This window comes from Convolutriloba macropyga, chromosome 6 (assembly GCF_964194025.1).
Source record: "Convolutriloba macropyga chromosome 6, txConMacr16.3, whole genome shotgun sequence".
Lineage (NCBI taxonomy): Eukaryota > Metazoa > Xenacoelomorpha > Acoela > Convolutidae > Convolutriloba > Convolutriloba macropyga.
The window spans coordinates 54,304,896-54,327,607 of NC_134473.1; the positions used below are offsets into that span (position 1 = coordinate 54,304,896).

At 34.8% G+C, this 22,712-nt stretch overlaps 1 protein-coding gene across 3 annotated transcripts in view; it reads left to right on the forward strand.

Annotated features, from left to right (window-relative positions):
• The window catches only part of LOC142341768 (uncharacterized), a 52,798-nt gene extending 30,874 nt beyond the window's left edge, over positions 1-21,924 (forward strand). The window contains exons 7-14 of one of the 3 annotated variants that reach the window (XM_075392987.1): positions 1,651-1,776; positions 2,763-2,984; positions 3,406-3,546; positions 8,750-8,853; positions 11,276-11,704; positions 11,958-12,140; positions 20,984-20,995; positions 21,557-21,645. In XM_075392987.1, coding sequence (XP_075249102.1) covers positions 1,651-1,776; positions 2,763-2,984; positions 3,406-3,546; positions 8,750-8,853; positions 11,276-11,704; positions 11,958-12,140; positions 20,984-20,987 — 1,209 coding nt within the window. In that variant the 3' untranslated portion in view covers positions 20,988-20,995; positions 21,557-21,645. Of the gene's footprint in view, positions 1-1,650; positions 1,777-2,762; positions 2,985-3,405; positions 3,547-8,749; positions 8,854-11,275; positions 11,705-11,957; positions 12,141-20,983; positions 21,008-21,556 lie in introns of all 3 variants that reach the window. The other 2 variants (XM_075392988.1, XM_075392986.1) reach the window with 2 other exon arrangements.
• The last annotated feature ends 788 nt before the right edge of the window (positions 21,925-22,712 follow it).

A 22,712-nucleotide genomic window follows, 5' to 3' on the forward strand; every position in this document is an offset into this window, starting at 1 on the left:
ACTAGTCTCTTAAGCTTATATTTGAGTATAGAATCAATGAGGTTACCCGAATCAGTTAGTCAGTTTATAGCCTTTAGCCTTAAAGTTTATTATATATATATTCAAACCTCAGTTTTTGTTGTTCTTTTCGTCAAATTGAAACTTATTTTCACCAGTGAGAGGTCACATCCAATTTCTTGTATTTCAAATAACATATCCACTAATATTACTTGTCACCGCTGCTTTGTTTGTTGGACAATATGCTTTTTTATAAACGTTTTTTGAGTGGTCATTTTTTGCACTTCTTTTTTTCTTCTTTCAGAACAATCGCGTAGTAACAGATCCCAATGGTTTACAAACGTGGCCCAAATAAATTTACTTAATCTCTCAGTATTATTCCTGCAGCTGAATTAGTAGCAATAAAAATTGATTTAAAAATATAATATTCAGATAATAGCTAATGATTTTAATGGTAGCAATAGTTTATGTTTTCACAAATCGTTTCTAAATTTTCAAGTTTTTCTTTAGTTCGTTTACGTCTTAAATTACCCAAAGACCAGGCGTTTTGGTTTTGTAGTAATTTTTTAGTAATTTATCGTGGATTATTAAGTTAAAAGCTTAAGATTTTTAAGACTTTTGAAATTTCTTGGTTTAAAAAATGTTGATTAATTTCTGAATTTCGCCTCATTGATCGTTCTCTTTGTTGACTTGTAACATAGTCTCATTAAGAAAACTTTCCATCGGCTGTATAGTTAGGAAAAATTAAGTTTGAGTAGTGAAGATTTCATCTGACTGCATTTTGACGTTGTTACTATGTGGTTTTAAACTTAGATATTCAGTTTTTGCCGTGAAATTCAGTTTCTGCTAATTTTTTTGGTTGTTTTTGTCTCGTAGTCTCTTTAATGTCAAATCTCATTGGCGCCGTAATAAGGCATGGCATTATGTAATTCAATTAGTAGATAGGTTGTGTAACTATGGTTTTAAACTCAAACATCTATTTTTGTTACTTCTTCATTTGGTTGACAATTAAGTCAAAAATGTAGATGAGCTCGGGTCGGAACATCATGTGCGAACGCACATTAACGAGCCGCCTTGTTTTTATCGAAAATCTAATAAAAAAAATTACTAGGCCTCGCTTACTTTTGTTTATCACATGCATGTTTTAAATGTTTTCCATGTACTGTAGCTGAGGTCTACTGTGCCTCAAACACCACTGCTTTCTGTTCGGTAGCCGTGGACGTTTGGAATGAATAATCTGCAAACCTGAATATTCATCTTAATAGCATGTCCAGTAAAATTAAGTGCTGTTTCCTAAAAATTTTGTGAGCAAATGCAGCTCCTTCATTGCATATATTCCGATTTTTGTTAAATCTCGGTATTTTAGTTGCATCACTGTTCGTACTTCTAATGTGCCATTTGTTTTGACGTCCCATTTTTAATCGCAAACTCTCATCAAGCATCTGACTGTTTTTAGAATTGTTTCATCTCCGCTTATAAAATCAACTGTGAACAAACTAACAATCGTTTGTAAACTTATAAGCGTCAGTATGGCCTAATAATTGGTGGGAAAATCCGTTAAAACTTATGTATACCCGCCCTTATAGATGCTTATAGAGGGCCGAAAGTTTAATAATAATTTTTAAGAAGTATCATAAATGTGAAATGTTTCAGCTCCTGGCGTGGTTCCGTTCGACCGGTCTCAATTGTCTAGAACAGAACCAAGTGGTACCCGAGTGTGCTCCAGAGGCAGAGACGGAACTAGACTTCTTCGAAGCCCAAGTTGTCCCACAATGTCTGGTTAGAGCAATCAGTCTGCAATCATTTGTATTTTCAAGATTCACGATATTTATTTTTTGAGATGCAATCTTTTTCAAGCCTCAAAATATGGATAAAAGTATTTTTAAACCGATAATAGCAAACAATAGAAAATTTATGCAGATAAATGGGCTTAGATTAGAACGGCGCTCGAAATGTTATATTGCCAAGAAGAGTGATTGATTATATAGTAGCTGTCCAATAAAACTTTAACCTGGGCAAACCTCATAAAACATTCAAATTAGCATCGACGAGCTCATTTGAAACTTCAAAGCTGCGTTCATTTACGTTTCATTTCTTATGCAGCCGTTTGAATGTTTTGAAATTGAATTTTGATCTCAAAAATCTGTCCATGTTATATAAAATTTCTACCTGAGTGCTAATTTAATAATGTGACATTCGATACAAATTTGAGTGTCGTCATTTCTAAAATTAAAAAAAAAATCCGACAGTTTAACCGCTTGTCAATGTCATTTGTGAGAGTTATTTTGAGATTGTCGATTTTCTTTGACATTTTCTTGAGCCACGCAATCTTAAAATTTGTCCACTTTGTCGAATAAGATTCTACTGTTTTAGCTACAATGAAAGGGAATCTGTATATATTTCATATGACTCCTCACTTATTGCCATAAACCATATCAAGCAATGTCTCAGATGATGTCATTTGCTCTGTAAGAAAAAACAAAACTTGCATTAGAGACGTTAAAAGCCCTCTAATTTAAAGCCCGCTATTCTTACATTTTTGCAAAATGGTCTGCAGTGAAGATATTTGATAATTTTAGCGGTCAATTTTTGTAAGAATTGCGGTTTCTTAGCGGTGAATTCTTTTTCACCGCATTCGCCGCTAAAAACCGCAATTCTTACATCTTTTCACCGCATTCATTCATCGCAAGTCTTACAATTTTTAGCAATTTTTAGCGTTGACACCTCGACCCGGGAGAGATCATTTAGAGAAATTATTGTTATAGGATAAAATCGACCAAGCGGAACAGTGGCTGCAATCAACTAGATCAGCTGCTCTTAGTTCCCCTGTTGGTAGTGCTACTAGCAGCCATAAGGGGATGTTGATGAGTCCCCCTGTTCGACTGTGGGACGAAGTACAGTCGGAGGTGAACTCATTCAGAAAAGCAGTCCAGAGACTCAGACACCAACATCACTCCGTCAACAACTTCTTCAAACACGTCAGAAAGGTCACACAGATTTTAGTATCCAACCAAAATAAGTCTTTGAATGGGACAAGTTAGGTTACTTTCATAGCTCAATTCGTCGATTGCAAGTCTTTCACAATTTAACTCTTGGTATTTCCCGACTCTGAGGCGAACAATCTCGCCCTCATTTATATATTGATATATTTAAATATCTATGTGATATCATTGAAATTTCAACCATTCTAAAAGCAAAATAATAAAACCCTAAGGTCCTTGCTCTCACGTGGAAACCAACCTTAGATTTTTGACAGAACTCTCTGAAAGATCTCCGGGATGGATCCAAGAGGGAAGTAATGGATAGGATTTTGCTAAGCTACGACTGTTGGAATTGAGAATGATTAAATGTTTCTCTGAAGTAAAAGAATCTGCAAAGTTTAGAAAAATGTGAGTTGAGATTGTGTAGGCACTTCAGTGGTACAAGATGATAATGGTGGACATGCCAGACAGATTGCTGGACTCTAAGGGCAGGCCCAACGCCCACGCACTCAACCACTACATCACTCTCTCCGAACAGCAACACGACCAGATGAAGGCCATCAAACAGGTAGCTACTCTGTAAAATTATCTCCCTCGTCCGACTAGGACGGTTATCTGCCAAGCGGTGATCTTGTAAAACTCTTGCAGTCAACGGTGATCTGCTAACAGGCAAGGCTGTGATGGATATTGATAAGAACCTTTACAAGAATCTTACTGATAAACGTTCAAACATTATTTTTCGGATCTATTCTGTTCCCCCCCCCCCCAGTTTTTTTTTATGACCCCCAGTTACAAATTATATGTTGATATAAAACTGAGAAAGAGTAGTTGCTTTTCTGTTTTTTCATCATTTTCAATAAGCTATCGACTTATTCCTTTCGGAAAAGAGAACGGTCCCAATATAACTAAGGCTGCTCATAGTTCATAAAAATTGCTGGCTTTTGCCTCAAAATTTCCGGAACAGCAATAATTTTTTTGTCAGTCAAGGCCTGTCGCGAGCGACTGATTGTGAAACATTATGTAGCATTGAATATCCAATATAACTGCTAAATTTGGTTATATCATTTTCCAAGTATCCAATTTCCCCGGAAATGTTAACCGTTTGATGTAAGAGCGGGGGCAGCAGATTGTGGTGGAAAGGGGTTTAAGTCGTTTGTGGGGGTAAATTATGTAACTGTTGAGTTACAGTTGACTTCACCATTAGAACTTTCTTAGTATTGCTCTTCTAAGAAACCGAGTGCTAAATTAACAGAAATTCAAAGACGACTATTGAACAAAACTCTATATACTCATATCAAAATAATAGGTGAGATTAACGGAGAGAGAAAAATGATATTAACAAACAATAGACAAAGAAACCAGAGACGAACTGAAAAAAATCTCCGAAAAGAATAGAAATGGTTCATTACTTCGCACAAATAGAGAGAAAACATTCTTTAATCTCCTCCTCCAAATATTTTCAGGATGAATAGAAATTTAGTTTAATCTGAGAATAAGTAGAAGTTTTCACAATGAAAATTTTATGATGCTCTGTTGAAATATGTAAACTAACTCTAAAACCTGGTATCATTTTTTCATTTCGTTCTACACTATGATACCAAAAAGCTACGCACACTTCGAGAATTTTCAAAAAAGGACACAACATCAAATAATACATTTTGAGTTCAAATCAGTTCTCTAGTAACTGGTAGTTACGCTTTTAATTTTTTATAATATCTTGTTGACAGTTTATGAAGTTTTCAGACACATTTATAACGACATCTGAGTCATATTTTGACCATTTTGTTCGATTTTTCGTAAAAAAAAACTCTCTATTTTCGTATTTCTTGCTTCACAATTGCCCATAAACTTTCAATTAGATTCAGATTGGGACAATTTGACCACCATTCCAGTACCTACCGTTGCCAGTCTTTGAAAAAATTGATGACGAAATTTGCTTTGTGCACACATGCAAAATCTTGTTAAAAAAGGTCTTCAAAATGCAATTTGCTTTGGTAATTTTTCAAAGATTTCAAGTGAATAGGCCCTTTGGGTTGTTTGATCATCTAACAAACAGTGTCTGTTCATCATGATTTTAAGCTGAGTTGCTCTTGTTCTCTGAACATCAAAACCGCAGAAGCGTGGCAAACAGTCAATAAACAAACTAACATAACTTTCTTTTCTGCGTAAGCGGGGAAAATGAGAATAAAACGTGTTTATGACTTCAATGTTTCACGGTTTTCTTCACGCTTCAGCTCGAATCAAACGATTTGAGCCAAAGTAACGCTTAAAGCGCACAAATTGTGCTGTAAGTAGCTTTCTGGTACCATAGTGTATCTCTTGCAAACGGTACATATTTGCCTAAATTGTTTTTTTGAGGAGTTTGCGTATACTTTGAACCTTCATTCTCATGACAAAAAAATCCAATTAGCCTAAATTACATCACCCAATTTTATCTGTTTATAACTTAAGAGAACACAGGAATTAAGTTTTCTCATGATCCATCTGATCGATAAGAACCGATTTGCTATTTTTCTCTTTAATCTAAGTAATGAGGGGGCTTTTTCATGGCGTAAATTAGCCTTTCTTTCATATCTGTCTAATTGATACGTTGTTCCTTGATTATATTAGAAAACAGTGACGTATTTGAATAAAATTGTTCTTCAAAATGTAGCTTTTGCAATGTAATGTTCGCTCAAACACCATTGGTGGATGCTTTTTTTCTGAAGACACTGGTTCAGTAGCCAAAGTTTCAATTGTTCATTTGAAATTTGATTTCACAGTTTTCATATGCATCCCTATATATCTGTTTCTACCCTCTTCAGTGGCGGAGGAACTATTTGCTCAACTGGGTTTTTTTGTTCAGTCATTTTCAGCCGATTGATAAATTCATCGTACCGAGTTGTGAGTGGTATCCTTTTAAGGTATGTGAAGCGTAGACTATCAAAACCACAGCAATTTTTCTGGCATTCGCTTTTTCCGAGAATTTACGGATGTTTAAATTTTTTTTGAACTTAAGCCTCACTTACTTTGTTTTTTTTTCACATTTTTTATATGGTTGCTGACTTTTTGATCAGTTTTGCTTCACTTCAAAATTAGATAAAATTGTTGCAGAGAGTTTTATTTATTCTTAAAATTTTAGACTGTTGAATTGTTCGAACCAACTCTTTTGACCAAAATTTGGGATAACTATTAAAAAATTCAGCATCTTTACCGTTTTTTCTTCCAAAAGAAATAGCACCAAATAGGATTCTTTAGATCACTTTGTCCGAATTGGCTGGTAATATAGACACAAAAATTTTTGTCACATTCTTGGCTGGCACAGATGGGGGCTATTTTTACCTTCGGCTACGAAGAGGGTGTCATGGAGCTAACAATTGGGCGCCATTTCGCTAATTCAATTCTAGATTTATGAAAAAGCGTCCTTTATTTTTTAAATGTTAAAGGTTCACTTTCAGTAATTTCTATTACGCAATTATCTGGAACATGATTGTTTACAGGCCGCGCAGAGATAGGGGTTTCGGTCTCATCGTCGATTTTTGCAATGAAAAAAGAATCGGATTTCAATTTGGTTCTTTCCTTTGTGAATCTCTCTTTGCATTTTTTTATCCCAATTAAAGATAAGTCTGGTTCCCATCTGAATTTCAATTAATGTGAGTCCCCATTCACGTTCAATTAAATGAATAAGGTGTTTTCTGAGTAAAATTCTTTCTTTTTTAGGCTCCGACAAAAGTTTTTTGCAATGATTAAAAGAATTCTTGACTTTTACCAGCATTTTTGTTACTATTGTAGCCTTCTCGCAGAGTCTAACCAATCAAAAGTCTACTTCATTGTCTAGGGAGTTTTTGACGATTAATGAACATATATTACAATTTCAGCAAGAGGTGTTAGGTTTTGTTGTCTTCGAAAATTTGTTTCAATAGAATTGTTTTGAAATTTTGATTTCTACCTGCATTGGTTGTTATTTTCTTGTTCTTTGACTTAAATTCAATACTGACAGGTCCACTTGACTTCCTGAGCAGTAAAAGTTCTATTTACATTTTTTGGTCAAGTTCTTATTGTTTTTAGGAGCTATGACTTTAAACTTTTTTAGCTTCGGTCGTTTGGTCTTATTTCTGTCACCTTTTAGCGTAGTTGCGGCAAAGAGAGACGCCGCAGTGTCTCTCGAGTGAGTTAGAGTTTGGTTTTCATTGCTGGTTAGTCTTTTAAATTATTATTTTTGGCTTTGATACTACGAGTTTTCATAACTTATTTTGTTTTTTCGATTATTTTATGGTTTTGGGATGTCCGTCATTGCGGTCTCGATCGATTATCTCAATAATGACAATACAATATATTAATGACGTTGAAAGATGGCGCTATTGAAAAACCTGAGTGATGATGATTTTAGATGATGATTTTAAAGCGTTCAAGCTCTTTTTCGTCGCGAAATTGAATTCACTTGTTGGTTTTTGCGAGTATTCGTTGTCGTCCTATGAAGGTATAAGGAAGCCATTTGGCGATTTCATTTGATAACTAATGGTTTTCAGGTTTTCATGACTTTCAAATTAATTTTTTTTTTGAAAAAGTTATGAAAGTATTTTTTAGCATGGCCCCTTTTTTCCTACTTGTTAATTATTTTCAATAAAGATAGGCCCCATATCTTTTCTGCTAGAATTGAAGTCAATGTATTCGGTTTATAATTTATCTATAGCTATTTTGACGTTTTTTACGTTTTTTGAAAAAATAGGTTGACGTTGAGTATTGGTCGTATTTAATGCTTGTTTCTATTTGGTTTTGTTGTTTTTCTGGTGTTTTAATCTCCTTGATGTCAGGTGTCATTGTAGCTCTTGTGAGGAGTCATTTGATTTCTTTAGTGGTTTGACTTTAAAGCTTAACTTAAATGGAAACACCAAATATTTTCGAAGAAGTCAGGAATTTTTGAAGGGTTCCATCCCTTCCTTGTTTGAGGACAACAAAGTCAAAAATGTGGGGTAGGAACATTATGTGCGGTCGCACAGTGCCGATCTTCTTTGTTTCGTTCACAAAAAATATATTAAATGATGTTTATTTTCCAGCCAGGTGTTGTTTGTATTTTTTTTGCATAAACTTGATGTTATGTGTTGCAAAAACAGTTTTGTAATTTGTCAGATAATAGCATGGACCCGCTTTCTTTTAAATATTAGTTTAAGTGTCAATTTCAAAATGTCAAATTTTTGCATCGCTTAAACATTAAGGTTGATTTTTTGAAATGGCTCGTTGTGTCAGTTTTCCTACGCACAGTGTCAAATGTTGAAACTATAAGGTTCATGAGGCTGCTAAAGCCACTCTGAAAATTCAGCTTAAATTTCGTGTACACATTGGTGAGTGTCCCATTGCTTTGATGAGTTGATAATTTATTTGGTTACCTTGAGGAATAACCGTGACCGTTTTAATGCGAATAAAAACTAAAATCGAATCGATTAAAATTTTAAGACAAAAGTAGTCAAACCTGTCACGCTATTTTCTTTAAACATAATTAGTCTTTCCAAAAAAAATCTTGCAAAAAAATTAGCCTCAGATATAAGCCTGAGTGGCATGTTCAAGCTCAATGACCAAGTTGGCGATTTTTAACGATCTTCTAGTTCAGCAAAAAAAATAAATATTAGTCACCAAACATAAACACTCAATGAAATAGAACAACCACAAAGTGTTTTTATTTTCGAAATGCAATCCAATCAGGGTATTGCGAAGAGCATCAATGTTATCCGAAAAGGGATCTTCTTGATAGAAACGGGTTGTTTATGCATTAATAACTCTGTTGTTTTATGTAGAAATACCCGCACCTGAGTCCGGCCATCTCTAGTGGTGTGAACAAACACATGATCTACATCACGGACTTCATGATCAGAATGGAAGCCAGGCAGCTCGTGCAAACGTAAGCACACACACACACACACACACACACACACACACACACACACATAAACACTCACGCACACAAACACACTTAAACAGACACCGACGCACACACACAGACACATATTATATAAATATATGATATATATATATATATATATATATATATATATATATATATATATATATATATATATACATATATATATATATATATATATATATATATATATATATATGGGTACACACACTCAAGGAAATACATAACACAAACGATACGAAGTAAAAACAAAGACTTTGTTCATCAACCTGATGGCTAATAAGTTCATTGATTATCAGATTAAGTTACTTCTCAATATTATCACATCCTGTCCAAGTGACGTCAATTAAAAAACGATAATTTTTTTCTGCACCTTTCCGAAAAAACATCAATTTTTTTATTAGTTTTTGAACCTGATTGAAATGTTGCAATTTCTCTGGATCTCATTCTTTGTTTTTTGGTAAAATCAGGTGATTACCTGATAAAAAATGTGAAATTGCATTAGTTTTGATTTAATTTCTCTGCCGTTCCAATTGTTCTATATTTCATTCTATTGTCTATTGAAATGAAGAAAACTGATCTCACTGTTATTAACTAATTTTTGCATGCACATATCTCCTTCTTTGGGAATCTAAGTTTAAGTTTACGTTACAAAATTACAAAACTAATGCGTCTAACAATTTTCTTTTTTTATCTGAATGGTGTTGAACGGTATTGCCTGATTTGATCTGTGACCAACTACAGATTTGGTTGAATTTGAAACAACGTGTTTTCTTAAAACTTTTTGAAATTTATCCATTTTTGCTTATATTGTGTTTTTACTGAGTCCCAGAAACGAGAGGGCTCTCTTATGTTGTAACGAAGTCCATTAAAGCTTCTTTATGTCTCTATTATAAAGTTAAAGCTATTGCAGCCTCAACAATAATATATCTCAGTGGTTGCAGTATTGACATAAGAGAAGCTTATGAATGGAATCATCATTTAACATTTTTTTGTCGGACACTTTCAAAAACATAAGTTGAGAATTTTCAAAAAAATACGTGAATTTTGCGTTCTAAGATATTTTGTTGTTATTTTTGATCTCCTGCCCTTCAATCTCGTTTATTTAAACACCATGGGTCAATAATGCGCAAATTTCAAGATTAAATTCTCGTTCAGTTGGTGACATTGATTTAATATTGACGCCAATTAATTTCGTCTATTTGTTTTGTCTGGTTTTGTCTGTATGGCTTTTATAATATTGTCTCCTTTTGTTAAAAAAGGTTCTTTACATTTGGATTTATCAAACGAAACGCCTGAATGCGTTCAATCTACAACGAAAGATATAAGTTTTTGTTTCAAAATGTTACATTTTGAGAAAAATTTTGAACTTCAATATTATTCGTCTCATTAAAAGGATGTCCTAAAGTCTTCATATAAACTCCTTAGTGATTGAGCTCCAAGATTTAAAAAAAATGGAGATTACTGTGAGTTTGTGTTCGATTGGCACCAGAATTTTTCAAAAATTGGAGTTTTGTTCAGGGCATTTTCTCTTTTTCATTTCAGCATATGTTTGATAACCAATTTGCTAAAGCAATCTTAAAATGGCTTCTTAGGGCAAATATGAATTAATTCAATCCCGACTGACCATAGCTTGGTCAAACTCAATCTTAATGTGATCTGATTTTCTATTCTGAGAATAGATTTCTAATTTTGTAGTGCAGAAGTCATTTTCCATTTTTTTTACTTCTTGATTCACTTTTGAACTCAATTTTTCGTTAAATTAGTTACTCAATTGACGAACACTTTTTTGTCTTGAGAAACTGCCTTAGAGTTGAATTCATTTATGTCACTTCTTTAGTGACATATGTGCCATCGCACATCAGCGAGCCTTCTTGTCTTTATATAGTTTCATGTTGCTGTTTAAAATCTTTCATTTTTGTCCATTTTAATAACAAATTTCTTTTTATTTCGATGATCTTGCTGCTACCAAAAATGAAGATTCGCAGAGCAGCTTGTTGCATTGATAATAGTTTGCTTGTCAGATTTTTCTTTAATCTGTGGTAAATAAAAAAAATGTTTGTAGTCAATTTTTGTCAGCAGATGTTTAAAATGGTTTTGGATATATTCTGGCATCAGCTGGAAATCAACGATATGCAAAATTGGCGACATTGCGAAGATCTTTGTTTCCAATTAACGGCTTATCAATGTGCTCTTTCTGAGAAATTTACGAATTACATTTTTTGGAATTCTGTGACAGGACTCTTCCAAAAAAAAACACCATGACAATTTTCTAATAGTTTTTCGGCTTTGCCTTTGTTTCAATTATGATAATCATGCGTCAAAACTGTAGCCATAGATAATATTTTTACTAACTGCTTTCTACGAGACAGTCATCGTGACTCTACTTTTTTTTGCTCAGGTGCGTTTTGGTAGACAAATTGATCAACATCTACAGTTTGGACCCCAATGATGCAATCAAAGCCATCTACCAAAACAGACGAGGACCAAACTCCCTCCCGACCCCTGAGAACAGTTCCAACTCGTTCCACTTCGAGGACGGCGACTCCTCGTTATTCGAATTAGACGAAACCCGAGCGTCCCCCCAGAACCCGGGAAGTTCTGTCCCAGGCGATTCAAACTTCCGTTACCATGGGTACCAGCATCTCAGCAATCGAGGCAGAACCGGGCTACCAGACAAGAAGAACCGTATCAATCGAAGTTTGCCCAGTTTTTCGCCCAATTTCGCGTCGGGTGGCAGTGCTAATTTGGGACCAGCAAACGGACTGGGGTTTGCCAGTGGTGGGAGTAATTCGCCCGCTCGCTCCATTAGCCCAACTTATTCAAACAGGTAACACTAATGCTTACGGCTTTCAAGAAAGGAGAACAATTAGGTTAAAAATTGGCAAAAATTTTGCTTTTCTAAGCGTATGTGAACAAACTACGGATCTTGGCATCTCTTTCCATAAGTTTATCAGGAGATTATATGGACGGATTAACATTTGCGTTGGGCTGCAAAAGGTTACATGGCCAAGAAAATAGATTATTAATTGAAAAATACGCCCCGAAAAAGTATGATGACATGAAACGAATTGTCATCTTAGGAGCTACCTCAGCACGTCATCGACTGCATCATCATCGAACAACGCTCCAATCACTGCTCGAATATCATCAACAAATCCAAACACATCACCTGGGCAAGCCAGCTCAGTAATCAATAACTCATCAGGGCCAACAGTCGGCTCAATCACAATGCCCCAACTCAACTACATCCCACAGAGATCCAGGTATCGTTGAACAAATTTTTACTACAAATTTTAAATATCTATGCTAAAATTTTTTACTTAATCTGCATCTTTACCAGTTTCGATGCGATAGTGAGGCTATTATTAGTCTCATCTCGGTATTAAAACTTAAAAAATTGAATTGTATTGTGGCGCTGTCTTTTCACGACTAGCGTTGATTTCCTGCTTTTTTTTCATAAGTCAGAGAGCAAAAAACCGGAAGTTTAGGGAGTTAATGGACGTTTGAGACAGTTGTTTCCGTGATTAAGTTCGAGGAGACGAGAGTGCTTTTCTTTTGTATGTGTACTTGTAATATGTTAAAAAGTAAATGAATTTTCATATTTATTTAGGTTATTTTATATTTATATTTTGTTGCTGTTTGACTTAAGATTTTAAAATTCCTCTGCATCATGCGTTCGGCCAATAGATAGTAGTTATTTGAAAAGCTATTGGTGACGTTTTCGAGTTGCTTTTGGAATTCTTCCGGATATGTTTTTTTTGGGATTAAAATATGCTTCATGCTGATTTTGATGTTTTTCAGCTATTTATAGGAGTTTTTGTCTATTTTTGCAATTTTCAGACGCCTACTCCTATTAGAACTTCAAGAGACGCCTTTTGTTAGTTGAAAATTTTCAAAATCAAGTAGTTACAAACTTTTGGTATAAAACAATTTGTTTTTTTTGTTAAAAAATATGTCATAAGGTTGAGAACTTATTTGTTATCGAATTCTTGCAGTTTTTCAATTTTTCTACAAATTTGGAGAATTCTTTGTGCCTACTGCAACTTTCCCGATGTTTGAGTTAAACATTGCTTTTTGTTCACGTGCGGCTATTTGACTCCCGTTTTTGCTGTTTTTTCGAGTTTTTCTACATTTTTCCTGATTTTAGGTCGCCCCTAGGTCTGTTATTTATGTCAGAAAAGGACTTTTCTGGTTCAGTTCTACAAATCGGCAATGAAACTTGTGTCCATGACATGTATTGTTTCTGATTTTTGTTTTCAGCTGATCAATCCAATCGATCAAATCAATCGAACCGAAATCAGTCAGACCCAAATCAAACAAACCGATCATAATAACAGTAGATATAGCTGTCAAATTTCCAGCAGGTAATTAGACAGCTGACGCGTCATAGTTAGTAAAATCACTGTGACCAAGGACAAAACTTTAGTTGGAAATATGACTATTTTCCCAAATTATGCTTCAAATTATGTTTCCAGGACTTATGACTTTCAAGTGTTACAGCCTTATAGTTAACAACTTCTAATGAATTTACAGTTTTTATTCTGTACTTAGATTTATTAAGTCAGTGCAGGTTTTTCATGAATGATTAGTGAGGTACTTGAACGAGGTGGGTCTTGTATTACTAAAAAATTTACAGTACCATTCGAAATAATCAAAATGATCAAACCAATCAAAACGGCCGTCGAATTTGATCAGTACAGCTTTTGATCCAAATGGTGCTATCAGCTTATGATCAGAATGATAATATAATTGTAGAATACATATTTTTGTAAATCACACAAATGACCAATTAAAACAAAGATATGGATAGAGACATGAAAGCACTTGATACGAAGAGTTTTCTTGTTAATTAAGATGCGTTTTAAAGCAACAGAAGCTAGAAGTAATTATACTTTATCAATAAAACTAATCAAACGCTAATGAACAGCGAAAAAAAGCAAATTCGATTAATCGACAAGATCTCTTCAAAGCTAATAGACAAAAGGGCGACCCTTTTGTTCAGAAGCGACAGAAAGCCTAAGTAACAGCAATGCTAATTACACTTACGGTCACGAAATCCGGGCAGCCTCAGTAGCAACAACTCTCGGGTTCTGGTTCCTTGAGTTTATTCAAGGCACCATAGACAAGCATAGAAAGAGCCTCCTTATCCTGGCGCGTTTGGAGCCAAGTATACATTACGCCATCTTCGCACCCCAGGTTATTGCCATCGTAAAAACCCAAACACCATTTTCTGCATCGCACTCAATAATATGCCCTCCCATGATCTTAGCCAGAGCAAACATATCGATAATGCAGGCAAGGAAACAATTTATAGCCGTTAGTCGCGCAGTCTTTCACGTCGATTAGTTCCTTCGGTATATCTTTTGAATGAACATCTCTAACATTAACAGGAAGAAGCTTTTTTCTAGGCTCCAAACCCAATGCCCGACAAACTTCTATCCGCTGCTTCTCACTTATTTATATCATTCGCTTACCCTTAATAATAACAAAACGTCGATAGGCGCATACAGTACAGAACGAAGGAAGTGAGAGAGCGGCATATATCCTGCAACTTCTAAATGTCGTATCGTTCAGTGGAGAAACTTTGTAATGCTTTTCCCGCTACTTGATGGTTAAGAATTACATCGTGAATATGTTTTAAAGTTTCCCATGCCGCCGAGGCCGAAATAACATTTTTTCAGTTTTTTGAAGGACTCCATCAGAAAAAGGATAGCGTTTCGAGTTACAAATGAACGCATTCTGGGCAGAAATTGTCGATACATGTACTAAGGATTGTCTTATCAGGGTGATAAGCGGAAATATGATCATATTCAGTTTGATACATGGTTATAAGAAAAGAAACCAAGGGAATAGAGAAAGAAAACAATGATTAGATAAAACAGAAAAGAATAAATTTGGTATATACAAACGTGAATCAAAAATGAGCTGTTTTAAAAGTGTGGTTTTGAGATTGTTACCAAAGAAAAACAAATGAGAGCTAGTATTGGGTTTGTAAAAATTGACTGAGAACTTAGAAATTTTTTCAAAGATACGTTATTAACCGAATTCGTTCAGTAGCACTCATTTCTAGTTCTAGCGGCATAAAATTTGGGAGCCGATAGAAATGATGATTTCAATAGGACATAATCAAGGGGTATTCTACAATATGGAAGTTTGAAACCGAACTTTTAGCGCCCAAACTGAGTTGGGTTGAGGTAGGAGGAAGTCATACTAATTATCGTTTATATTTACCAGAAATCACAGTAAATACAATACCAAAAATTTTAATTACAAATCCAACATCAAACGTGCGCAAATCATCTTTCCCTGGCCACTATTCCAGGAAAACTGGGAAAACGCCTAACTCATAAAACTGGCAAACTATTCATTGAAAGTTAACAAAAATCGATATTTGAGGCCGAAGCAGCATGTCCTTGTGATAGTAGGTTTCAAAACCCAGCATGGTTTCATAGAAAGTTTTTCCTGGAAAACTGGAGAATACGGAAGTTATTAAGTTTGAAAGGTTATGTCGGCAAATTGTATTTTTCAAATAGCAAATACAACTTAGATTGGACAACACAGTTAAATGAGGACAGATTTTGACCTATGTCTGCACCATGTATTGCTCGCTATAGCGAGATTTGGGAAAGAACATAAGGAAATACTAAGAACACTAAAGCAACGTAAATTTTTCCGAAGTTGTATGAGCAAATGGGAAATTAAATGTTATAGAGTAAAAGATGGAAATCATAGGCTAATTCATTGTCCAGTCAATATGTTGACATAATTTTTGGATTACCCTGATTGCACAAATGAACTCCTCCATGGTACTTTAAAAGATAGTTGAGAGATAGTGAGTTTCTAAGTTACACAGCCCGTTCTGAAACTGACGAGCGAGATTTCAAGTGCAATTTCATGTCGAAATTAGGGTCACAAGAGAAATTGAAACTACTGTTAGAAACTTATACGGAAGGCATTTTAAGCACTCTTAGGAATATTCAAAGAACCACTTTAGATGTTTTAGTTTTGATAGAGGTATGTAATTGACATTTGGCCTTATGAGAAATACGTCGCCAATTAGCCCAACTAGAAAGTCTTTGTAAAAAGATTAAATTGACTTTTATCATTGAAACTGATTGTGGGGTACATTGAAACTGTTTATCTTGAAAGATTTAGGGGACATTAGGGAAAATTGTGAAACAAACGGGTTAATTTGCAACGTACACAGATTATTCATTGGCTTGAAAATCAATTTTTCTAGCATATGGTGGTCGTAGCATGACGACCCTGATCTTCTGTGTGCTCCATTATATCATTTTACTTTTGCTGAATTTGGTCTATGGCAGGGGAGTTTCTTCGGTCTTTGACTTCTAATTGGTTCAAAAATTAAGTGATTCGTTTCTTCAGTAGAGTACGGAGGAGCTCTTAGATCGAAAAGCATTTGACGTTTGGTAATTAGTAGGTGGATTGGTATTTGCGTGAAAGAGTTTTAAAAACTCGTGATATAGGGAAGAGTAGTGCAGCATGACTTGTTTCTTTAACCAATGGGCATTGTGTTCGTCTTCGAATGAGCGTTCTAAAAGAGCGAAAGTAAAAAAAAATGAAAATAGCTATCACAAAAACTCCCCCAAAGAGATCTAGTAGAACAAAGAGACGTAATGACCGCAGTTTGTTCATGCACGCAACGATTTCTAATGCTAGGTGGCAGAAGGCGTTGCATCTAAGTTACTGAAAGCAGAGAACCAGAACCGCGACGCAGAGAGAAAAAACAGAGAATACAGAACAGTTGATTGTAGATCAAGGTGAAAAATTTAAAGTAAGTTGAGCGTGATAAATTTTGTCAAGACTAGTTGGACTTTGAGACAATTTGTAATCAAAATTGGACTTGTAGTTTTTTATAAGACGGTCGAACAAAATTAGACTAAACTTGAGAAAAGTCTGAAAATAGTTAGGAACACTTTTCGAAAACTAACAATTCTTTTCAGAAGCAGGGAATTGATTTTCTGATTGTTTTTCGAGTGTGCATCCACTATTCGTTGTATATAACTTTTGAATTTATATATCTACTTTTTGGCTTAATTATTTGAATGCATTGGAAAATATTTATTGCTGGTTTTATTTTTACGTTGGCTGGTTATTTTTTATTGTTAATTCATTTAATCAACTGAAATTTTGAACGGCTGCAGAGAGCATCTGAAGACAGAAGAAATCATTCTTAGCAAATAGACTCTCCACTAAAAAAAACCTTCGGAAATTGATAGAGTTTTGGGCGCTAGTCAGTCCTCTGCTAGGAGCCTTCTAACAATAAAATTTTAAAATTCTACAGTAATTTTTTGTAATCATACATGAATTACCTCACTCAACAAAATGACGTTTGCACTTACTTAATAAATCTAAATACTAAATTTAAAGTGTAAATTGAACACGCTTGCTAACTATGATGCTATAATACAAAGACTATAATAAATAGAAGATATTGAAAGACGCCAAAACGAGCAAACATTCATAGTCCTGACCCTTTTGTATGATTAGACCCATATAGTCTAGAGGAGGGGGGTCAGTATTGACCAAAATTAAACAGTCGAGCTTAATTAAGGTCCAGCAAAAGTCTTTCCTCAGTGATAAAATTTGGGTCGAGCAATAGTCCCGGTGATTGAAGACCAGAAAAAATTTTTCCATTACATATCTATTTTGGGTCCAGTTTGGTCAATTCTTACAATCTTTGGCCGAGCCTTGTCTTTTTATAGGTTGAGATCTAGATTAGAGTTGAGAAAGAAGATTACGTCTGATCATGGCTAATGTTCTTTTTGATTGGTTTGATCATCAACGTGCATCTTGACATGGAACTGTTGAGCAAAGTTATCTGAGAGAATTTCAATGAGAGGGCAGCCCAGGGTCATTAAAATAAGAGGATAGTGACACTAAGTCATTTCATTGTTCAGTGTAAACCAGCGGTCGGAGAAAGAAAATGATTTAAAATGAGATGTCGTAAGACAATCAAACATTGTTGGAGGACTCCGGAAATGAACCAGAGGTTTTTGCATTAACTGAATCCTAAAATTGAAACTGAAAGGCTCCTTCAAATTTTTTTGTCTGGTAATGAAACGGGTATAATAAGGTTAGCTATAAAAACAAAAAAAAATGAGTGAGGGGCTCAAAGTTAATCTTGTAATGTTAAATGGTCAAATTTTTAAAGAACCTTCTCAACTTGAGTATCACTAAAAATTACTCTTACTATACACTAGAAACTAGTTACAGTTAATGTGCAATATTGGAAAACCGAAGTCAACGTGTGGAAAGAAAGATGCAAAGTTAAAAACATCAAAGAGCTTGCTTCAGCTAAATAACAAACATAACCTACAGAATACCGGTTAGGAAGGGAGAGGAAGGAACCAGGGCTGGTGGGGCATGCGATTAGATCGGCAGGAGAAAGGAGGGAGAAAGTATCTTTCTGGTTATTTTTGCATTGAGAAAAAAGCCAAAAATTAATAATATGTGAGTTGAGAAACGGTAGATTTTTTCTAAGGGGACTAAACAAAGATGCCTGAAAAAGTAGTGACATTCACGCAAATTCCATATGCTACAAAGGCAGACTTCAACGACGAGATTAGCGTTACTAGAACTCAAAAGGTGCAGCAGACAATCAAATTCGGATAAAAAAAACAGTTTTAAAATGCCGTCTAGAAATTAGAAATCATTGAAAAGATTAAAATTTTAAAGCTTATGATTCAGTGTGGCAAAAATAAAAAATAATTGAGGAAAGATACTGAGCAAAAACTTGAGCCTATTCAGTTACGGGATCTTCACCGGTTGTCCCCCTCCTCCATTTGCATTCCCAGGCCCACTTGCCATTTTTTATATAAAGATTTACTGATATTCTATGAAATGGCATGTGCTCCGTAACAGGGGTGCTGAACCTACTGGGTGCGAGCGATAGGAAAAAATCTCAATTTTTTTAATGAAATTATTATCCTATTTGACTAATCATTATAAAGCATGTTCCCGAAGAAGAGGGAATAAAGTTACAACGATGCGTTGAATACAAAACAGATTCTTTTGTTTTTCTTGCTAAAAGCGAGCAAACCATTCATCAGTTTTTGGATGTTTTGTGTAAATATTTCGAGTTTCAAGGTTATTGAAATGCATATAAATTCTAAAAACAAGTAAGGGATTGCTTTTTCGCTGCAGTCAATTTTAGCTTAATAAAAATATAAAAATAACGAGTGAGTTTTAACTGTCTGATAAAACGTTGATCTGAATCATTGTTTAAATCTTCTCCAAAACCCAAAAACTCTCAAAGATGGTATCCTCTTTATTGCCAGATAGTTGTTCTCAATTGTACGCAGAACATTTTAATATAATAATGATGTCTTTACACAAAAAACCAAAGGCAGCCTAATTCTTTTATTGACTTCGGGTTTTCAACTGAAAAATCGTTATGAATCTGTTACAAATAAATCTCACTATAAAACTTATAGTGTAAGGAATGAAAGTAGTTGTTACTATTTTTGGAGAATATTAGAGATAAGTTTTTGAGATTATTTAAACGAAACAACTCTTTTCACTACAAAATTTGTCAACGTAACCAAAAAAAATTTGACGAAGCTCACACGGACACAAAAATAACTTAAATTGTAATTTTTTTGTTTTCTGAATTTTTGCCTGTTGTGAAAGTCTCTAAGGGAGTACCTAATTTTTTTTCACATGAAAGATAGCTTAAAACCAACACCAACAGCAACTTAGCGAAATCTTTTAAGGCTCTTGCATGATCATACTAAACTAAACCAGAGTCTTGGAAGATTAAAATTTTTGGAAGATCTTTCAAGATAATCGTCCTAGATCTAGCAGGGAGAACTTAAATACTGTCAATTGAAAGGTTGGTCCAAACGTACATCAACAAACGTGCACAGACACGAGCTTGAGGTAAAGAGAATCATAAAACACTATCAGAAGACGATAGTTTATCAAAAAGTTAAAATTATCCAGCATAACAAAAAATTGTGTTAAGGTTGAACAATGTTAGAATATCGATCAAACTATATTCTTAAACTTAGTGAGAATTAGAAAGAAAGTCTGACTTACCAGATTAGAAAGACAAGCAATATGACTTCGATCAAAGAAATTATATAAATGAATCGTCAAGAAATGGTGCTTAGAATCAATATTCGGTTCAAATTGGTGAATCTAGATAACTATTATTAGAGTTAGATTAATTGATGTAAAATCTTCCCAGCATGTATTATATGATGATGATATCTCCGTAAGTGTGAATGAAATCTCAGAAAAAGTGCAAATGCATTCCATTTATGGTTCCCTTTGCGACTGATTTGCAGAAGCAAACCATATTGGGTAACCTTTGCGACCCCCACTATAAATCACGGTGCTAAGATTAGTTTTGACTCTTGACTTTTTCACACTGATAATGGGTATATATACAGCTGATTTTTGAGTCCTTTTTCATCCCCAAATTCAAATCACCATCTTGATCTAATAATCAGATCTCTCCTGTAAATCTCTAAATTCCACTGTAAAATATCATTTTGTTATTCTCTCATTTTTGAGAAATTAATTCTTTTACTTAGTTAAAAACGCTTTTTATTCCGCTCGCGAAAGTCCATAACCCAACAAACAAAAATGTCCAAGTCTGTAAAACAGTCAATTGAGGGACATCGCAACAAAAAATTTTATAGGGTATATAAAGAAAAGCATAACTTTGATTATCCATGATTTTTTGGTGACTTTCTTCTGCACCGCCAGATAATTGGCGGTAATAGTAGGGAGAACATTTCAATATAAAAAGTGACGATTTTACAGAAAGAAACAACGGCCACTTAATTTTTAATGACATCAGATTCTCAACTGAAAATCAATATCACGGAAATGTCTGTTATAAATTAATATTACTATAAAAATTGGTTTCATAATGAAAAATGTTTTTGAGAACTCTTTATTTTCGTAGGAGTGCTCGGTCTTATACTTCAAGCCATTTAGCCAAGTTTTCTATCAAAATCGAAATTGAGATATTTTAATTTGCTTTTAAGCGAATTTTGGAGGAAATTGATGAGTCCTGCATGATATTTTTGTATTTCACGGATCGATTTATTTTTGTCGAGATGTTTTTGTCCAGGTGAATGAACAGGTGAATAAACAGGTGAAGTTTGGAGATCATCAAATGAATGAATATATTTTTTGGAGCTTTTTCATCTCTAAATGTATAAGTCACTAAAGTTGCTGAGGAGGCAAAGAATTAGGGTTTGAACGTTTTAGACCCTCCTCGCTCCATCGTTACTTACTCCACCCCCCCCCCCCCTCCTCGTCCCCATTCCACCCTAACTTCTGACATCGACCCGCTCGAGCAACCAATAGTTGAAGAATTGTCCTGTTTACCCATATTGTGACCATATCATTTCAGCTCGTCAGAAATAAAAGTTGGGATTAGTGTTCACGAAAATTCGTAGATAAGTTTTGCACCACCACCCTGCCTATCAAAACTTTTGGTTCAAGGCGGGTATTTTCTCCATGGCCCATTTTTTTAAGTTTAGGAAGAAAACATGCAACGAAAACGAAGTAATAACTTTGGTGATTTGATTTCTTAGTTGAAAAACTGTAAATAAACATTTAGCACATCAATCAATTGGTTATCAAATTATGTTTAATTTTTTTTTCAAAAATTTTATAATGGACGACCTGTTTGTTATAGACATTATCATCACACGAGGCCAAAAGTGACCACCGCGTCAACTGGTTCAGTTTCTGCCAAAATCAGCAGCAACAGCTCCAAAACCACAAGAGGTCTCACAACATCTGGCTCTATGACAAACTTGAGATCCCACGCACCTATGGACGCCATCCACGAGCACCCCTAGTACCGCTGAAATCAAAGCGGTTGTAAACAATTTTAATTATGAATATTATCACATCTAAAACTAATTTTACATGTTTAATGTGAACCAGGCAAGTTTTATTTATTCCAATGAAAAAAAAACAGTGTCATTTATTTTTACGATTTGAAATCCTGCGCTACAGCCTAAATATTGTTAAGGTTAATCTAATTCAACGATTTTAACAATCACCCCCCCCCCCCCCCCGCCACATACAAATCCAGCAACCCTACCCGTTACTTTTATTTAAAACTCAAATCCTTTTTATTCGCGTGAGCTCAACTTGGTTTTATCAAATAGGATTACCATGAACATCCTTGTCTCGTCTAAGTTTTTCCTCTGGTAAAGAATTGAAGTCAAATAATTGAACTTCACGAGCACCGGCCGAACGTTGAGTTAGAAATCAGAACAGTGATACAAGGTTTTACATACAAACAAATCAGTTTCGAACTTTCTCCGCCTCGAAAGATTTCCGCAATGTGTTAACAAAGCTCGATCATTTTTTACTTGAAGGAAGGCAATTTGGGACTGTTTTGTCTGGGACTGTTTTGTCTGGGACTGTTTTGTCCGGACACGGAAGGAAGGCATCGAACTAATAAGAACGACCCACGAACTTTTAACTACCTAGCAATGAAGCATAAAAAAGTAATAAGAATATATCAAAGAATTGCATGATCGATTGAATCATGGTTTGTTGCGCCTCTCGCTTCACAGAGAAAGCACGTCCACATGCATTAATGTAGTCTTAGATTGGGATACACATAAAGGGATAAACAATTAGATTAACAGTGCTAAATGCTTTTAAAAAATAGAGGTATGGATTAAGAATTACCAAAGTGTATCGATTTGTTAATTGCTGTTTAGTTTTCGCCGGAGGAAGACAACGACAATTGGCTTGACGTGGGTCTTCTTCTTTGTTTCTTCTTCCGATCTTGAAATTTTATTTTTTCTCTGACTTATCCCCAATAACTACTG